At 43.3% G+C, this 19,191-nt stretch overlaps 1 protein-coding gene across 2 annotated transcripts in view; it reads right to left on the bottom strand.

Moving 5' to 3' along the window:
- Nucleotides 1-19,191, bottom strand: part of IRSp53 (Insulin receptor substrate 53 kDa) — a 109,026-nt gene that overhangs the window by 15,646 nt on the left and 74,189 nt on the right. For both annotated transcript variants that reach the window (XM_011145733.3, XM_011145732.2), the window contains exon 5: nucleotides 5,105-5,166. In XM_011145733.3, the coding sequence (XP_011144035.2) occupies nucleotides 5,105-5,166 (62 nt within the window). The remainder of the gene's footprint in view (nucleotides 1-5,104; nucleotides 5,167-19,191) is intronic.

Here is a 19,191-nt window from a genome sequence, read left to right as displayed (position 1 = left end):
CTCTCTCTCTCTCTCCTCTTTCTCCCTTGAGGCAGACCTAATTTATACTAGCTGGAGTAGACCTCGGTTGGATGTACTCCGGCGTAAAACGCCGCAACGACGGCTGCGTCGACGCCGACGTCGACAGCGGCGACAACGACGACGACGGCTGCGGGAGAAAGGCGCACTTTATACTTTTTTATTAGCATCTTGAGAAAGCGGCATGGGAGAATAATAAAAGCAACGCGCGAAATTCCGCCTAATGGGAAAAGAGTGTAACGTAATAAATGTAACGGTGAGATGTAACCGTTGTAATAATGTAACGATGCGATGCAATTGCGGGAGAGAGGAGAGGGGGGATTAAAAGCGTGATAAATCGCGAGTGATGTGCTGCAAGTTAGCTGGGAAATTCCATCCCGCATCCTGAAACCGAACTACCTGCGTGCATGTATCTGCGCGGTAATATACCTTAATTGTATGCCAATCAATTATAATATCTTAATAAACTGCAACATAATTTTCGACATAATTACACGGTAAATATCGCATCACACGCGTTACTGTAAACGCAACAACAAATGCGCGACGCGTGAAAGCTACTGAGATGAGCAGAGAGAAACTCAATTCGACGGAACTCTTCACACGATCGAATACAGGCCGAAAAGTTGAGGAAACTCCGCGGCGAATTCGACATTTTGATTTTGGCCAGCTCGGCAGACGTTCGTTCGATCGCAGCAAAATCTCGACTCGGAAATTCGATTCTACGCGAATCAGGCTCCCCAGGCTCGTCCGGCCTCGATTATCCCTCAAGACACACCTCCCCCCACTCCGCATTCGCAATCAAATCACCGCACCCAGGCCTCCTTCCGGTCAAACACGTCGGGACGTCTGTGAGGTATGATTTTCCAACCGCGATAACGATATGCCTTCATGTTTGCCAGCCACTTCGATCCATCAGCGTATTAAGCCTTTCGCCTCCCCCGCCGCCATCGCCGCCGCCGTTCGCGTTTCTTCGAGAGCTAACCTCTGCCGCCCGCCCGCCCGCCCACCCGCTCTTTCACATCCACCCTTCTCGCTCGCAACCCTATCCGCCTCCCACGACCCCCACGAGTTCGCGTTTCAGGAACAAGTTGTTTGTTTTACAGTTCGAGCACCCTTCGCCTCGCTTTTTGTACGTCGCTCAAAGGCAGGCGGATTGCAGCCGGCCGTTGCTATGGCGGCGGTGCGTGGAAGGAGAGGAGGAAGAGGCGAATCCGTCCTTTTTATCCGCTTTTTTTTCATCTTCTCTCCCCTTGCCCACCCCCTTTCCCACCCCCGTCGCGCGCTGCCGCAACGCGCGAATCTCTACGCACTACGCGAATTTAATCCGCGAGCTTTTAGAGAGTGGCCGTCGATTTTTATTGGGAAATTCGGCGCTCTTTATGTCCGGTTGCGAGCGCAGCCGTTATTCTGGCGGTTCGCATACTTCAAACCCGATCTCGCTTCACCGGCCGTCGACGGAGAATCGCACCGCTTCCGGTGCGCGCTTTTCTGCACGAACTTCCGGCCACGCGAGCGGATATCGGAGAACCGGATTTCGGCCAGCGGAGAAAGACGTCAGAGATGTCGGTTACGAGCTTCTATTTGCACGATATGAAGAAATATAACGGTGCGTGTTCGTAAACATCACAGGGGAAGAATACAGCTGAGCTTTCACGCACGCTTTTCTGAAAGCTCGGTAAAACGGAGCTGAGAAGATCTCGCGGAAGGTTTCCCCCGAAAAATTCGTTTCAGATCCTTGTTTTTGAAGAATATTTTTATATTTTTACACAACATACACGCTGCACAGAGGGAAGAACGCGTAATTTGTTTTTCATAATTTAAATAACAATTTGGATCGCAGCCGTGGTAGAAGAAACATTTCACGTGCGAAAGAATTTGCGCGTTTTCCGAAAAGTGTCGAGGCGGTGTTGAAAAAGTCCCTCGACCGCAGATTAAAATTTCCGCGAGAACTTGGCAGAGAGCGGACCCGAATTCCCCTGCTTATCGATCGATTGCAAGGATACGCGTTCGCCAAAAAGCTGCGAAGTAATGCAAGCTACGTGCGAGTCTCGCCCACTCCGATAACCCCGCCGCCCTCTGCCGGACTTGGCACTCGTCCTTCTCTCTTTCTCTATGTGGTACTTCCTCCGCCCGCTTCTCGAGGACGCGCTCGAGATAATCTTCGTCTGGAGTGCGTTTTTCGCCGACCAATCGTGACGCAGCGCGCATACATGGCTATGTTTCTTTGGAAATTCCCTGGGGAGTCGGAGGTCATCGACCCTCACGTTACCGACACCCCAGATGCCTATTATAAATGCGCCATTTCTTTTTCATTCGGTTAATTATAGGGTAAGTCTGGGATAGATGGGCATAGTTTCTTTAATTTTTAATTTTAACACATCTGTATTGTTGCAATAAATGGTCAACATATTAACACACTCAGTAGAGGATAAGGTATAGAAGAACTTTCATAAAAAAAAAAGAAATTCATGGAACGCCAATAATAACGAAATATTAAAAATATTCTGTGAAGGGGGTAGATGGTCAAATGCCCGGGTTAAATGGTCATACGTGAAGAGAGGGTTGGGCATGCCTGTGATAATGTAGAAATTTGTTTATCTTTATTTATTTTTTTAGTATTTTACATCCTTTTATTAATTATTAATATTTTTATTAATTATCTTATTAATTATTAATAAAATAAAACATTTTCTTCGGTTTCTTGCAGAAACCAAAAGACAACATTGGAGAAAAGATTGAAAAGTGACAACATAGAAAAAGCCCTTTTGGGCAAAATTATTTATTAAAGAGAGAAAAGAGAAAGAAATCTATTCGGCATCTTTAAACGAAACAAGAAGCTGTATAAAATGTACTGAAGTTTTTGATGTTAGGTACCCAGGAAAAAATGATAGTTGAATAGATATCGGATCGACGTCTTTTATCGACGTCTGAAACATCTAGAAAACGTCGATCCGGTGTCCATTGCTTGTTATTTCTGGCTGAGTAGGCTGCTCATCTAACCCTGATAAAAATGAACCATCTATCCCGTTTGAAGAGTTCGCGTAAAGATACGTATACCGCGTGAAAGTAATCTTGGTGACGAATTTTGAGGTGAAGTACGCAAATATGATGTTTTTCTGTCGTTTAAGCCCAGGTCTACTGTTGCAACACAAAATAAACCGTATTGGCAAAGTATTTTTCCGAAACGTGTGAAACATTTTGGAGGTTAATAAAAACATAAAGCATTTATTTACTCACAGTAACAGTGTTTTTGTGCATCAGGAAGAGACACACCTATTCGTGGCATATCTAACTCACAACTAATCGATCAGCATTGACACTTAGCGTATATTAATAACATTATAGCAATTGACCATCTATCCTCTATGTCCATCTATCCCGGACTTACCCTAAATATTATAAATGCAAATAGGAGAAACAACAAAGCTCTATTTCCACTACTTGGCAACTAAGATGATGCGACAGCGGAAAACTTCATCTCTTATCTGAAGTCGAGTAGAACGAGGTATATCTTAGCACAGAATTGTCATTTTTATAATTCAGTTACCACGAGACGGTCTAATCCCAAAAATGATAATATTTGAAAGAGAAATGACACACACACACACACACACACTGGCTTTTTGTCGCTGATGGTAGCGCGCGGTACTCGCGGATCAGCCGGCACAAGCATATCACGAATGTACAGAGGTAATTAACCAAGTTTGCCGGCGTTTTTAGTTGAAAAACATTACGTTACATTTAATATTATTAAAAGTACCGCGGCGGCGGAACAAAAGAGGATGTCCTTAGTTGGCGCTCGAGACAAGTTAGACCGCTGGAGGGACATTTTCGCAGAGAGGCCGGCCGGAATGAAATTGCAAAACGCGATGGCGGAGTGTTCGAGAGAGGGTTGCAAAGTCGTAATAACCACATGTCGTTACGGCCGCAACGAGATTCCATCCTCAAACGGAACGCCTGCGGGGTGTAATGTCGCCTCCGAGCGAAGCAGAGGCGAGCCGCAGGATCAAAGAGGTTTCCGCGGACTTCCGCGTGCCGTAGAACCGTCCTACAGGATGTAACAGGATCAGCAGAGACGATAGCGTGGTATGACGCGGCAACGGGGAGTTTACCCTTTTATATTTCTTGAAGGGGTAGCTAATGGCGAGATATTATGCGTCCCTTCCTTTTCATTTAACCGAGTTCTCAAAAGTGAATCGGATGACGCGAATCCAGTAATATTGTGTCCACAGTGATTAATTTGAATAACTGACACGATTCGTTCATTGATTGCTGAACTTTTGAGGTTGAAATGCTCTGAGATGCGATTTCCCCGTCGAGATTATTAATATTTCAAACGACTACATTTCTCGTCGAAAATGGTTGTAAAATGTTCGCTGACCGAGCAAATATAGATAAACAAAGGGACGTGAGTTTCCTAGATTTCCTAGCTAGATTAGGCTTGGCACTAGACGAAGGCGAAGAGGACATCTTTACGAATTCTGGCAGACGCGACCGGAGACTGACGTAATCTCCGGAAATGGACGGTGCCGGGGATGGAAGACAGACGGAAAAAATGGGAGAGGGAGACAATGCGCTTGCTTTTAGCCGTTCTACAAAGTGCTCCGGAATATTATCCGATCGCGATGAAAAATCTTCCCAAAAAGAGAAAATGTTCAAATATGCAGGAAGATCGATGGGCACGAATATATTACTTGAGTGGCGAGTTATTACTCCTGAATTGTCAAAATCTTGGTAAGTAATAAAAATGACGAATAATGTGGAAAAGAAATTAAAATATTAATAAAATATTATTATAGTCACATCCGAATCCCTCTTCTTAGCTGCAGTTTTGCAATAACAGTTAAAATTATGACATTAGTATTAAAACATATTCAAAAATCGCTTTGAATAAAGACCGTGATTGTATTAACATGTCAGTCAAAATTCGCCTCTCAACGACGATATCAATTTTGTTATTTGTTGCGACATGTTATTATTAACGTATTAACCAAAATGTATTTCTTTCCAGTTATAATCTCCTTTGATTAAAACGCCGAAATATTCAAATCGGAAGATTAAAGAAATTTTCTGCTGTACTTACGATGTTCATCTCCTGCTCCTGAATCTCCTTGTACACCTCGACAATTCTCATCAGTGCGAATCCTGCAACACGAAAAGCGGACCTCGATCAGACGACGATCGTTCTCGCAGGACTCGTCTCCCGTCGCGGGGTCGAACGACCAGAACTTTCGTCCTGAATTATTCAGACGCGGTTGGCATCGCCGATACTTTAATCCAGCAGCGATCCACGGCGCGAGGAGAAAGTGGAAAACGAGGGTGACGTGGGGGCGAGAAGCGCGATAGCTTAAAGCAGGACGTTACGATGCTTGCGGTCGCCAGCCTCGAGTGACTTTCCTGCCGAAAGCTCGCGAAAGCTCACCACGAAAAACAAATGCTCGCACGTCGAGCTCGATCGGGAAAGTTTCCACGGAGGGGGGAAACTTTTCTCGTGGAAAAGTCTCCCATCTCTCTCTCACCCTCACCCTCACCACGAACCACCGGGTCTTCCACTCAAGCGGATTCCACTTTGCTTACCACGAATGAGCTTGCGGATTCCAAGTCGACGTAAACTCGGACGAAGCTCGGTTTCGGTCGACCCGATGTGCTCAGTAAGACTACTTACAAGGAAAATGCTCGTAGGTATCAGAATTGCATTAAGTATGTCGGGAGGATTCACCATGGATTTCACACACTCACCAATATAGTGATGAAGAGGAAAGTCGTGCGCGCGCCGCAACTACTTCTCGAGCAAGCGACAAATTGTAATCAATCGAAATTTCACGAACACCGTCGTGTAATTGGAGAATAGTCTTCTGGCTTCTCCTTTTAACAAGCCAATCAGTCACAACGGTGATTCGGATAATAATAATTGGAAGGAGAGAAAGAGAGAGACAGAGAGGTCTCGCTCTCTCGACAAAGCGCGCAGTTTATCAGCCTTCTTTCAAATGGCTGCATTCGCGAGAGCGTAGCGACGACAATACTATGCTGAATAAACGAACGGTTACTGTAAATAATTTTTCAGGGAGTATATCGCGCGAAACACCCCAGCGCGGTATACTGCACACGAGAGCGAGTGTTGAATAACTTCTCTCTCTCTCTCTCTCTCTCTCTCTCTCTCTCTCTCTCTCTCTCTCTCTCTCTCTCTCTCTCTCTCTCTCTCTCTCTCTCTTTCTCTCTCCCTCTCTCGTATTTTTACATCGCTCTATTTTCGCACGAATAAAAAGAAAACATATATTCCGCTTTCTTTCTCTTTCTCTCTCTCTCCCTCCCTCTCTCCCTCTCTCCCTCTCTCCCTCTCTCCCTCTCCCTCTCTCTCCCTCTCTCTCTCTCTCTCTCTCTCTCTCTCTCTCTCTCTCTCTCTCTCTCTCTCTCTCTCTCTCAGCTTTTCTCTCTTTCCTCCCTTTTCCTTTTTTTCGCAACGCGCGTAGATTTTCCGTTATATACGTACGTTCGCATCGTTTCCGCCGCGGCGGAAAAGCTCGTCTCGATGTAACGCGGGAAGATATCGGCGGCGGCGGCGACGGCGATGGCGGTGGCAGCGGCAGCTTCTCGGTCACGTGCGACAAATATCGCCTAACGCACGTGACGGTGGATAGTGTTCGACGCTATCTCCTATTTTTCCGTCGCGCCGCGAAACGATATCCGCACACCGCGCGATTTTTACTCCCACGTACGCCGCGAATTTTGCATTTTATCGAGCTCGGGCTCGATATCTCGGATACACCCACGGCAGATGTATTAGTCATTCGGCCGCGCCGCACGCGCTCTGTTGCACGGTATACAGGTGCGAGAACACCGCGTTTATTCGCGCTACCGCGTATATTCTTCGAGCATCCGCGACATACCAAGCGGAATTACCGTAACGTACCACTTTGGCCAATTCGTCGTCGATTGTTCTATAACTTCCGTGCATTACATATCGAATATCTCGCTAACATAAAAGCACTAATTAAAGCCTTCTCGGAACAAAGTTGACTCGAATTTACACGAAAAAACTGTTATACTCAAAAAATAATTTCAGAACAAGCGGAATCATCTAAATCTTTTAGAGGATTTTATTCTTATATATGGCCTCAAGAGGATTCTTCTAAGATTAAGAGGAAAATATTATAAACACATTATTCTTAAAGTTAGAGAGATTATATGTATTGTGCATATCTTATTGATTTTAATATAAATTTCCTCTTGTACACAGATTATTTAATCTTTTTCTAAGAGGATTATTATTTATTCTTATTGTATTTTATTCTTACTGGTTATACTAGTTAATTTGAAAGAATTATTATAATATGTAGCGAAATGTAATATATATATACATATGTATATATATATATATATATATATACAGGGTGCACGATTTATCTGAAGACATTGAAATATCTCGAGAACTATGCATTGGATAAAAAAAAGTGGTTAATGAAAGTTGTTAGTCTCGAAGGGGGACATCCAATGATACCAAACTCGACCTCCCACCCCACCTCCTGGGGGTGGGGGTTGGGAGCAACTTTGAAATCTTAAATGGAAACCCCCATTTTTTATTGCAGATACGGATTCTACGCCACAAAATACGTAAATTTTGTCCGAAACTTTTTTTTGATTCGTGATAGATGGCGCTGTAATCGCAAAAAATTATATTTTCCGCAATTCTCCAGAAATGATCATTGAATTGAGAAATAAAAAATACCTGTTCAATATTTTTAAAGAACATAGAGATGTTCAATATTTTTAAAGAACATACATAAAGAACATTTTTAAAGAACATTTTAAAGAACGCCAGATTTCTTTCTGTGGGGTTACCTAAAAGATAAGGTTTATCAACAAGTGCCAACAACTCGTGAAAACATGGTAGAACGCATAAGAAACGCTTGCGCTGAAACTCCCGCAGATATGCTTCTATCCTGTGTACAGTCATTTGAGAAAAGGATCAATAAGTGTATTGAAGTTGAAGGTAAAAATTTCGAACACTTACTCTAATTAATTGAACAGTGAGAGGCAAGGGGACTCACATTAAAAAAGCACCCCGATCTGTGAGAGTCAAGGGGACTCACATTAAAAAAGCATCCGAAGGGAACATAAAACTACTACGTCCTCGTAGTATTCGCCATTTTTCGAGTGCGGTTTGTTATAATTTGTTAATTAATTAATTTTAATCTACTGTACCTTGCTAATCACCACGGCGCTCACGCGTCAAGTATTGGGTTGGCAACTAAGTGATTGCGGATTTTGTCGACAGATGGATTTTACACTTTCTTTTGTTTCGTTAACGTGTTCAAAATACCTAACCTATATTTTTTTCTTATTGTTTGGACTTCTACCTTTCATTTAGTACAAAAATTATATCGATTAGTTCTTTAGTTTTGTTTTTATCTCAATTTAAAAATGTAAGAGCAAGACGTGCACTTCAGACATATTTTATTGTATTATTTCCGAAAAGGCAAGAACGCATCGCAAGCACACAAGAAGTTATGTGCCGTATATGGGAACGAAGCCTTGAAAGAAAGGCAGTGTCAAAACTGGTTTGCCAGATTTCGTTCTGGTGATTTTTCATTGAAAAATGCTCAACGATCTGGCCGTCCAGTTGAAGTCGATGAGACCCATATCAAGGCCATTATCGATTCAGATCGTCATAGCACAACACGTGATATTGCAGAGAAGCTCAATGTATCGCATACATGCATTGAAAAAAATTTAAAAAAGCAAATTTAAAATTTTGAATTTTCATTCTTATTTAAAATCCGCAATCACTTAGTTGCCAACCCAATATTATCAGTGCTCATCAAAGCGGTGATGTTTTTTTGATTATTTCGCCAACCGTCCTACACACGCACTGTTTCGCCTTTCATGAAAGGATGTTTAAGTCACGTGAGAGCGTGCGACAGGAAAGTCCATAAAGATGCTGCGGAGACACCGTAAAGATACTGTAAAAAGTGTTAACGATCGCAACCGCGGGGGATTCACACGGGTGGTTTTCGTGGTCGAGAAAGCCGGGGTGGCACACAGCTGGACACGCCGCGTTCTTTTCCCAGGGTATCGGATATTCACGGGGGGCGCGTCCCTTTACGACGCCTTAAATTCCCGCCGCAACAGCGCTGGAGCCTAAAGAAGGATCCTCGCGGATGAGAGCTTGCAACTTTTTTGCCCACGCAACGCGTTTGCGGCACGTCGATCTGATCGTTCGCCGAGAGAGTTTATTTATCAAACGACGAGACAGCCGATACATATCGGGGCTGCGCACGTACGATACAACGTTTTTATCATATCCCTTCGTTTGCCGCGCGTAACACTCGGCTGAACTTCAACAATATGTTTCATTAATCGCGCCGGCAAGACGATATCGCGTTAAATATTGAGCGCGCCGCGCGAGGTATATGTGCATACATATGTGTTTGTGTGTGTTTCCTCTTTCCCGGGTAAAATTGCCTGAACCCGTATAAATCGCCATTCGCTTTTATCGCGGTTTCTCACGCGGAAATGTTTTCTAGATAAACTTCCGAGAGGACGCAAGTTTTGTCTGCGCCTAGGCACCGCCGCGCGATGATGGACCGCTTTTTTTCCGCCAAGTCACGCGCGCACGTTTTACGGTTCTCGTCGCCGGCGCGAGTTTCGGAATAAATAATTTTACGGCGCGCTCTCTTTCGCGGCCGTCGACGGAACTGCATGCGGAAGGTTCGCTTTCTCCATGGAGGTCTCGAGCAAGCGCGGATAAAGTGAAGCGAATGTCTTTACTCATAAAAGGAAATCCACAAATTTAGAGCTCGTTGCAAACTTTCGTGTTTAGAGGCCGTTCCCCCGGAAGGGATAAGCCTATTTTTCGTCGATAATCGGACCAACACGAAATAGCGAAAGTTCGGGATAGATGGGCATAGGGGATAGACGGTCAATTGCTACAGTTTTGTTGACATATGCTAGGCGTCAGCGCTAATCGGTCAGTTGTGAATTGGATGCACCACGAGTGGGTGTGCCTCTTCCTGATGCACTGATGACAAAAATGCACTCTTATTGTGAGTGAATAAATGTTTTATGTTTCTATTAACCTCCAAAATGTTTCACACGTTTCGGAAAAATACTTTGCGAATACGGTTTATTTTGAGTTGCAACAGTAGACCTGGGCTTAAACGACTAGAAAAACATCGTATTTGCGTACTTACTTCAAAATTCGTCACCGAGACTACTTTCACGCGGTATATACGCATCTTTACGCGTACTCTCCAAACGGGATAGGTTCATTTTAGGATGGTTCATTTTTATCAGAGTTAGATGGGCAGCCTACTCAGCGAGAAATAGCAAGCAATGGACATTGAATCGATGTTTTCTAGATGCTTTAAACGTATAAAAGATATCGATTTGATATCTATCCGACTATCATTTTTACATGATGATGATTTTACATGATGTTGAAAATTTCAGTACATTTTAAACAGTTTCTTGGTTCGTTTAAAGATGCCGAATAGATTTCTTTCTTTTTTCTGTCTTTAATAAACACTGTTTTCCCATAGGTCCTTTTTCTGTGTTGCCACTTTTCAACCTCCTCTCCAGTGTTGTCTTTGGTTTCTATAAGAAACTTGTGGAAATGTTTTATTTTATTAATAATTAATAAAAGGGTTAATAAGAAAATTAATAATTAATAAAAGCATGTAAAATACTAAAAAAATAAATAAAGATAAACAAATTTCTACATTATCATAGGCATGCCCAACAATATCTTCACGTATGACCACTTAACCCGAACAGAATCTATCAGTCACAGAATATTTTTAATATTTCGTTATTATTGGCATCTCATGAATTTTTTCTTTTTATAAAAAAAGGTTCTTCTGTACCTTATCCTTTACTGAGTATGTCAATATGTTGATCATTTGCAATAATACAGATGTGTTATTTTCAATTAGAAAAACTATGCCCATCTATCTCGGACTTACCGTATCAGGATTTTCCATGGAAACTCGATTCGAGAATACTTTCCCGAAGCTTCCGGCTTTGGCGCGAACGGCATATCTCGAGCGAATTCTCTCTCAGCGGGAATTCGATTCGCGAGCCCTAAATTTCATAAAGCCGTACGATTCCGCGAGTCACGGACGTCATAGTTCGTTAAAGCTAACGATACGAAAATCTCGCCGATCTAACAGCGCCCGGGGCGGTCTGTCCGTAGCAGGACCCGTTGATTCCACTAATTTTCCCTCGCGCGCCTGAATCTCGCAGCTGCTTAACGCAGCCGGCGATCGCGCGGGATTCGAAAATCGAGAAGAGAGCCCCGGTGAATTTTAGTATGTCCCCGCGCGCGCAATTGCCAAGTGAAATAGGTCTCTATATCTCTCGTGCCCGGCGGTGCGGAGCTAAAACGAAGCTCGGGGTCACGTGCAGTCGCAGCGACAGCTATTACCCGGTCCTTAAATGAAAGGCTAAGAACGGCAGACAAGGTAGACAAAGGGCGCGCCCGTTGTATCTCGACCGTACAATATCGTAATCCCGCGCCGCGCCGCGCGAGGAAGCCTCTGGCCGGAGGATTCCGTTTACACGTATACATTCGCGGTATTATATATATACGGAGGTTAGCCCCGCGGAAAATATGGTCGCGGTAGCGTTCCACCGCCCGCGCCGGCGCGGCGGATCCGTGGAATATAAATGTCACGGCTCCTGAAATCCGCGGATTCTAAACGCCGCGCGGATACGCGAATTCATAGATTTTCTAGATGCGATGGGGATCTTCGTCGGGATGCGCGCATTCTTGATACATACACACACACACACACACACACACAAGTGAATCCTTAAATTCGCGTACCTTGAACGTTAGCGAACGTTGGGATCCACGAAATTCGCGACGTCGCGGGGCGAAAAAAGAGAGAGAGAGAGAGAGAGAGAAAGAGAGAGAGTGTATATGTGAGGGAGGGAAGACTTCTTGTGCTCGTTAGGGGATAGATCCTGGCGCAGATCCTCGCAATTCCGTGCGGATACGTCCCCCGTCGAAGCTGCTCCGAAGCTTTTCCGCGTGACTTCGCCTATCGACCATTCCCGTGGCCCCTCCCTCCCCCTCCCTTCCCGACTATTCTGCCTGCCGACCAAGCGGGCGGATTTTCCGCGGCCGCCATCGGATCCGTTGTTCCTGTTTACGTTAAGCGTTAAACCCCCATGCGACGAGCATTAGCTCGCTCCCGCCGAAGCCTCACGCTTACGAGGGCCTAAAGCCCCGTAAGCGTCGTTACGCCCCGTTACACCCCGCGTACTCTACCCGTACAACCCCCCGTCGAGTAGCACGCGTCGGGAGTGCGAGGCGCACCTCGCGATACCCGCTGCACTGCGTGACTTCCGAGTGGTGCGCGTCGCGACTGGCGAGATAACTCGACGCGAGAGGATCTCCGCAGTCGCGGAGAGAGAAGGTGTACGCTCGTTTGCGAGAGACGATTTGAACGCATTTTTTCCGACGAAGTCGGAAGCGCGACAGATGATCGTAATCAGCTGCCGCTCGCGCGACGAGGGCCCTCGCGAGTTTACGAGTCTCGCGTTTATGATCGCAGCAATTTGTGCGCAAAAGCCCCAGTAATACACGCTGCGAGTATCGGTGCCCTTTAAAAACCGCGGAATTACTCGACGCGCTCGATACGAGAAGATACCGGGAAACAAAAAAAAACGAACACACGAGCAATCCGCCGTAACGTTGCAAATCGAACGCGTTCCCCTCGGAGCTGCACGGCGCGAGACGACGGAACTGCCGACGCGCAAGAGGAACCGTAATCCTCGAAGATAAACAGCTAATCGTTCGACGAGAGCGAGAGCGCTTTAATTATGATTAGTGATTATCGTAGGCAAACGAGCAAACTTCGAGCAAAGTCGCGGCGAGAAACGATCGCCGTTTCTTCCGAACGCTCGACTCCGGATTATTAGGAAATTGAATTAATTCTGGTTTTATTTTGTCAATTTTTTTATCTTTATTTTAAAGAAATGGTTAAATTTACATCAATCAAAATATTTCCCGTCGTTGGCTGTGACTTTTTCTCATCTTGCTGACAACATAACGATTCCGCGACGATAGAACGATCTGTCTCTCGAAGAAATCCAATCAGACACTTTTGCACATTCTCGTAATTATCGAAATGTATATCTGCCAAAGCGTATCGCATCGATCGGAATAAATGGTAATTAGATGGTGCTCGGTCTGAAGAGTACGCTGGAGAGTACGCTGGATGCGGGAGGATTTCCCATTCGAGCTCTAACAATGTTTGTTTAACGACTGAAGCAACATATGGACGAGCATTGTCGTGCGAAAGAATCACTTTGCGCCTATTATTGGTTATCGCTGGCCTTTTTTGCATCATTTCATCATTCAATTTGCTCAATTGTTGCTGAAATCTCTCCCCTGTAACTGTTTCATTCGGTTTTAGAAGCTCATAGTGTGTACCACATCTTCCATATCCTATCAAATACAGAGCATTGCTCTGTGGCCGTGAATGTTCCGTTTTGGTATCAATGTTGTCCTTTGATTAATTAGTTGTCCTGGATCAACCCATGATTTTTATCGCTTTGGATTATCAAAAAATCCACTTTTCATCTCCAGTTACAATTCGCCACAAAAAATTCTTTTTTTCTATCTGGCAAGCAAAGACATGGCGATATTCAAACGATATGCAATGGCACTTTCGCTCAATTCGGGTGGAACTCATTTGCCTTCCTTTTGAATTTTTCTCATGACGTGTAGACGCTTAAAAATTGTTGATTTATCGATGCTGAGTTGTCCAGCCAATTGTTTTTCCGTTTGAGCAGTGTTTTCATTCAATAATGCTTACAATTCAGAATCTTCGAATTTTTTTGGTTGACCCTATTCTTGAATCTATACGCAACTTTACGCATACGCACGGTAAAAATGCGAACGGTAAAAATGCGCATACGTTTCTGACACAGTGTTCTTGAACTTAATTGTAGTAGTATTCGCAAGTAAAAACGTATACGCTTTCCGTTGCGTTTAATTACGTTTGACAACATTGGAAAACATATGTACTTTCTGCAAATATCGACCAAAAATACGATACGACAAACTTTAATTGGCTGCGTTCAGCAGAACAAAGTTGAAAATATAGAACTAATATGGAAAAATCTTCTTGGTTCTTCCATTATTTCAGCATGTTCTAACGCATTTATAACTGGTATGTTTACTATTATATCGTTTAAATCCATTATTGTTACACAGTTTTACTCTATAATTAAAATGCAGTGAAATTTATATGCTATTTTCTCTTAAATTTCGTATTTATTATTTCTCTTACGGATATGTAAAGTCAGCTATTGTTTTCCACTCTTTTAGCCGTCTTAGCATCGAATTATTCTTCTTCTTAATAACAGTGTGCTTCTATGTGTATTCTTATACTCCACTTTCTGTACTTTGCATAACGTATCACATACGTTTCGAGAGAAACGGATGATATTCGTTGCATTGCGAATGATAATTTGCTTCACTTGCGACTGTTAAGAATACGGTTCTAGGGATTTTGCATTGCGATTAGTCGAAATTTGCCACTTACGTATACGCAAGTAGTTCAAGAATAGGGCCCCAGTACGTTCCTTGTCACTCAAATCGAAATCACCACTTTTGAATCACTGAACCAAAATTTGCAATTGAAATACGATGGAGCTTGATCACCATAAGTTGTAACAAGCATTTCATGAACTTCAGTTGCCGATTTTTCCAAATCAAACGAAAAAGTAATGAATGCCGAAGATGCAATTTTGTACGATCCATTTTAGACGCGTATAAACAATGAAACTATCAGTGACAATAGCGCGCAAACTGTCATATGTCATAGAGAAATGTCAAATCTTTCAGTGTTACCAGATTTCAACATTCGTACTAATCATTAACTTGTTACTAAAACCATCTATTGCAGGGACCAGAACTAATTCAACCTCTTAACCCGTTACGAGTGCCAGGAATTCTCCATAGATTTGTAAATCAGGAGGGGAGTGTAGAAAACGTACAAATATTTTTTGCAATATTTGCAGAAAAGCATATGCAACGAATGTTTTGAAAACTTTCATAACTCATTATAAGTTTTGAGATATATTTTGTCAAGAGTTCCAACATTCAGTCCTGAATCATGGACTCGGCGACCTCAAAATACATGACATATGAAATAAGTATTCACACACATAATTCGCAATGAAGTATGATTCTCGTGGCACTCGAACGCCATATTGCATCCGCCATTTTGCACAATTGAAAATGGATCTAAGATTCGTGTTCAACGATCTCAAAAACATAATAAATGACTACTCACACATATAAATCGCAATGAAGTATGATTTAGACGCCATATTGCATCCGCCATCTTGAATCAGTTGAAAAATAGAATCAATAATCATTGTTTATCCTTCGAGTAGCCAAACTCTGTCAATTCAATTGTCCCTGACAGCTCTGGACAAAATTTTTCGAAGTTCTCCACGGTAAAAAGCTCATAGTCGATGAAAAAATCCTTTTCAACTTTAAGCCGCCATATTTAATTATCAGTTGATAATTCCAAAATTATGATTCCAGATTCTGAAAGATCAAGTTTTTTTACGTGGAAAAACATATTTTGTTTGTTAGCTTTGTCATGTGATTTTATCACTTTTCTGAGCCAAAAACCAATCGACTATAAAATGTCCGCTTGGGAAGCAATATTACCTCAACTTTCAGCACGAGATAAAGGCCCGGAAGTGAACTGTTCGGCTTGATATCGCAGACACGTGATTACCGCGGTTCAATATCCGATACAGCAGGCCGTGGCGGGCCGGAAGGGTTCGGAGGCGCGCATGGTCGGTCAGTAGTCCAAGATAATGCGTCTCAGGCAGAGTAACCCAAGAACATCGCGACGAGTTCCATCGTTGTAACGCGATCGCATTAGGCGAGTGTGCTCGCAGGGCGCGCGGCGAAATTCCCAGCGACATGAGGGACATGAACGAGCTGTACGAACGCGACAGGCCCTTCTCCACCCTTCAATCTCGGCGTTAATGCATCCAGCCGGCTATGATAGGGCGAGGCGACGCGCGCGGCATGCTCTCTTCTCGTACGGGGCTTCTCTCTTGTTACACAATGGGAAGCCTCGCGTTACAAGTGTAAACGGGAGCCGGCAACGCCTGAAATACTACGAAGCTGCGAAGCCTCCCCCCCGCGTCCTCCCGCCCCTTCTGCCTCAGCCACCATCGCCGCCGCCGTGTCCGCGTGGAGGGTGTAAGTACACGCGAACGTGCGAAAGCCCTTTAAGGGCAGACGCCCTTAGAGACGCCGCTCGTTCGGCTGCCGGCTGAAATACCCTCCCGCTCGACATGAAGAGAGATGATTTCGAGACACCGCCGCGTATCAGCCGTCGGAAAGTTTCCGGCCGGTTGAATTGCCTTTCTTCGTTTCCTTCTGCCGACTTTTTGTGCATCTCGGTTCTTGATAAGTCTTGATTGCAGCCTGGTCATTAGCTATCCCATCGTGATCACTGTGCTAGTTGTTTCCGATAATGACGATATTTCCACTTTTTTTCCGAAGCGCGGAGTCATTAAACGGAACGTACAATTACGTACAATTAAAGGCAAAGTTCAGAGCTTCGAAATGTGTCAGAAATTTTGCAAATGCGCAATACACGGCGTAACGCTCTACATCGTTGGGTTTTCAGCGAGAGTTTCGAGATCCTTTCTCGCATTCTCGTGTCCACGAGCCCTCGAATTCGCGGCTTATTGAATCCCCGGGTTGTTAGACCCTCGGCTTGTTAGAGCTTCTTACGAAGCCTCCCTCCGCCGCAACGGGATTTTGTCCCGTCAGCGGTGTATTTAGGTGTATTTAAAACGCCCACCCTCGTGTTGAATGAGATAGAACAAATGGGAGGAAGAGTAGGAGGAGGAGGGAATGGTAAGCAACGTACAAATCGTCCGGACCGTGTATTCGGCCGGCGGAGTCAAACGGAATGTAGGATTTTGTATCAGCGAGGGTACGGATGGCCCGGGGTTGCAGATGCTAATATTGAATCGACGGGAAGTAAACAGGGGTTGTTTTCGATTTCGTCGAATCGCGGAACATCCAGCTGGACGATTTTTCCGGTCGACTTGCGACACAGACGAGCCCGCGCTTTCTGAAAACATGCCGCTTAAAACTGTCGAAATGAAGAGAAATTTTAATAAGAGAGAATCCTTGGTGAAAAACAAGAGAAAGAAAAAGAGAAAGACAGGAAGAGGAGGGAAGAACCGCCGGATTCAAATTTTAGTTCATCATTACAGGCCGAAATGTGAAAGTTCAAACGTTACAAACGCATACGTATGCAGGTCGTAATTAATAATTTATCTCAATGATTATTGTATAGCGATAAATCCTCTAAATTACAACCGATGTACTCTTCACTTGAAGTGCTATACTTATAACTGATTATTCAAATATAAATATAGTACGGCAATTAGTAAAATCTCGCTGAACAGTAGAGAACAGTAATAATAGCGATTGTTCCCATTATTGACGCAGTTCGCAAACTCAAATGTAAAATTATGTGTCATCACTCATCGCGAAACACATAAAAGTCGTGATTACATTCCATCACAATATCATACAATTCCAATATAAAAATTTAAGTACATTTACATTTTACAGCGAATTCACGTACTACAATGGATCTCGCGGTAGAATATCACTTCTGCCGATCAGAATTAGTGAGATATACCCAAAAAAAGTATTCTATTTGTAAAGTGATTTTTCCCATAGTCTCATATTCTAAGCGAAGCCTTTTACAGAAAAAAAAATACCTCTTTCGATAAAACGATTAAAGTGAAGCATTTGTCTAAAATCTATTAGATATTATTCTAACTGTTTTCCTCTTATTTCAAGAGGATTTTCTTTTATATCAATTAATTTTCCTCTTATACAAGGAGAAATATGTTAATTTAAATGTAGGTTTCTTTTGTTCAGTCATGCTTTACCTCCAGACATGAACGAAAAAATAACCATGTACGCTCATGAGTCAGAATATTAGGAACGCTTTTTAAAAAAGATATGTATGTTGCTGTAACACATAACGAAGATAATTTACTCATATTTGGTCAAATACAGTTTGTAAACTATTGCATGAAATTGAATAATATATTCTTTCTTTTAACTATGTTTCATACAATTGGTTATGATGAACATCTTTGCAGCTATGAAGTCCATAACAAGACTGTTTGGAAATTTATTTGTTACAATGATCTTATTTCATTCGTGCCTATTTATTGTAGAACTGGAGCCATCTAGAAGTACATCTATATATTACTGTATATTACTGTATTACTTTATCTATATGTTATTTTTCGCTACACATTATAATAACTTTTTCAAACTAATCAATATAACCAGAAAGAATAAAGTATCGGGGACTTGAATAAGTTCTCGCTGTTTTTTCGTGAAAATGAATGCATTATTTAAAAAAAATGAGTAAAGAACACGTCATTGAAAGTATTGTCCATCACTAGCCACTATTTCTTCCCATCTTTCTGACAGCATACAAATACCATGTCGAAAGAACGACTCATCTTTTGAAGTTATCCACGAATCGACCCATTTTTTGGCATCTTCATAAGAATGGAAGTGCTGCTCAGTCAGGCCATGAGTCATCGATCGGAACAACTGATAATCGGAAGAAGCAATGTCCGGTGAATACGGCGGGTGAGATAGGACTTCCCATTTGAGCGTGTCCAAGTAGGTTTTGACCGGTTTTGCAACATGTGGCCGAGCGTTGTCATGCTGCAAAATTATTTTGTCGTGTCTCTCCTCGTATTGCGGCCGTTTTTCCTTCAATGCTTGGCTCAAATGCATCAATTGTAGTCGATAGCGATCTCCCGTGATGGTTTCGTTGGGTTTGAGGAGCTTATAATATACTACACCCAGCTGATCCTACCAAATACAGAGCATGAGCTTAGAACCATGGATATTCGGCTTTGCCGTCGATGTTGATGCATGATCGGACTTACCCCACGATTTTCTATGCTTCGGGTTATCGTAGTGTATCCACTTTTCATCGCCAGTCACGATACGATGCAAAAAACCTTTCCTTTTCTGCCGTTGGAGCAGCTGTTCACACGTGAAAAAACGCCGTTCGACGTCTCTCGGCTCCAATTCGTACGTCACCACCAATTTCCTTGCTTTTGAATCAT

The sequence above is a fragment of the Harpegnathos saltator genome, unplaced genomic scaffold (genome assembly GCF_003227715.2).
Source record: "Harpegnathos saltator strain DR-91 unplaced genomic scaffold, Hsal_v8.6 scaffold202, whole genome shotgun sequence".
Classification (NCBI taxonomy): Eukaryota; Metazoa; Arthropoda; class Insecta; order Hymenoptera; family Formicidae; genus Harpegnathos; species Harpegnathos saltator.
Note: the sequence above shows the minus strand (reverse complement) of the source record. Positions and strands in the feature narration are given on the sequence as shown.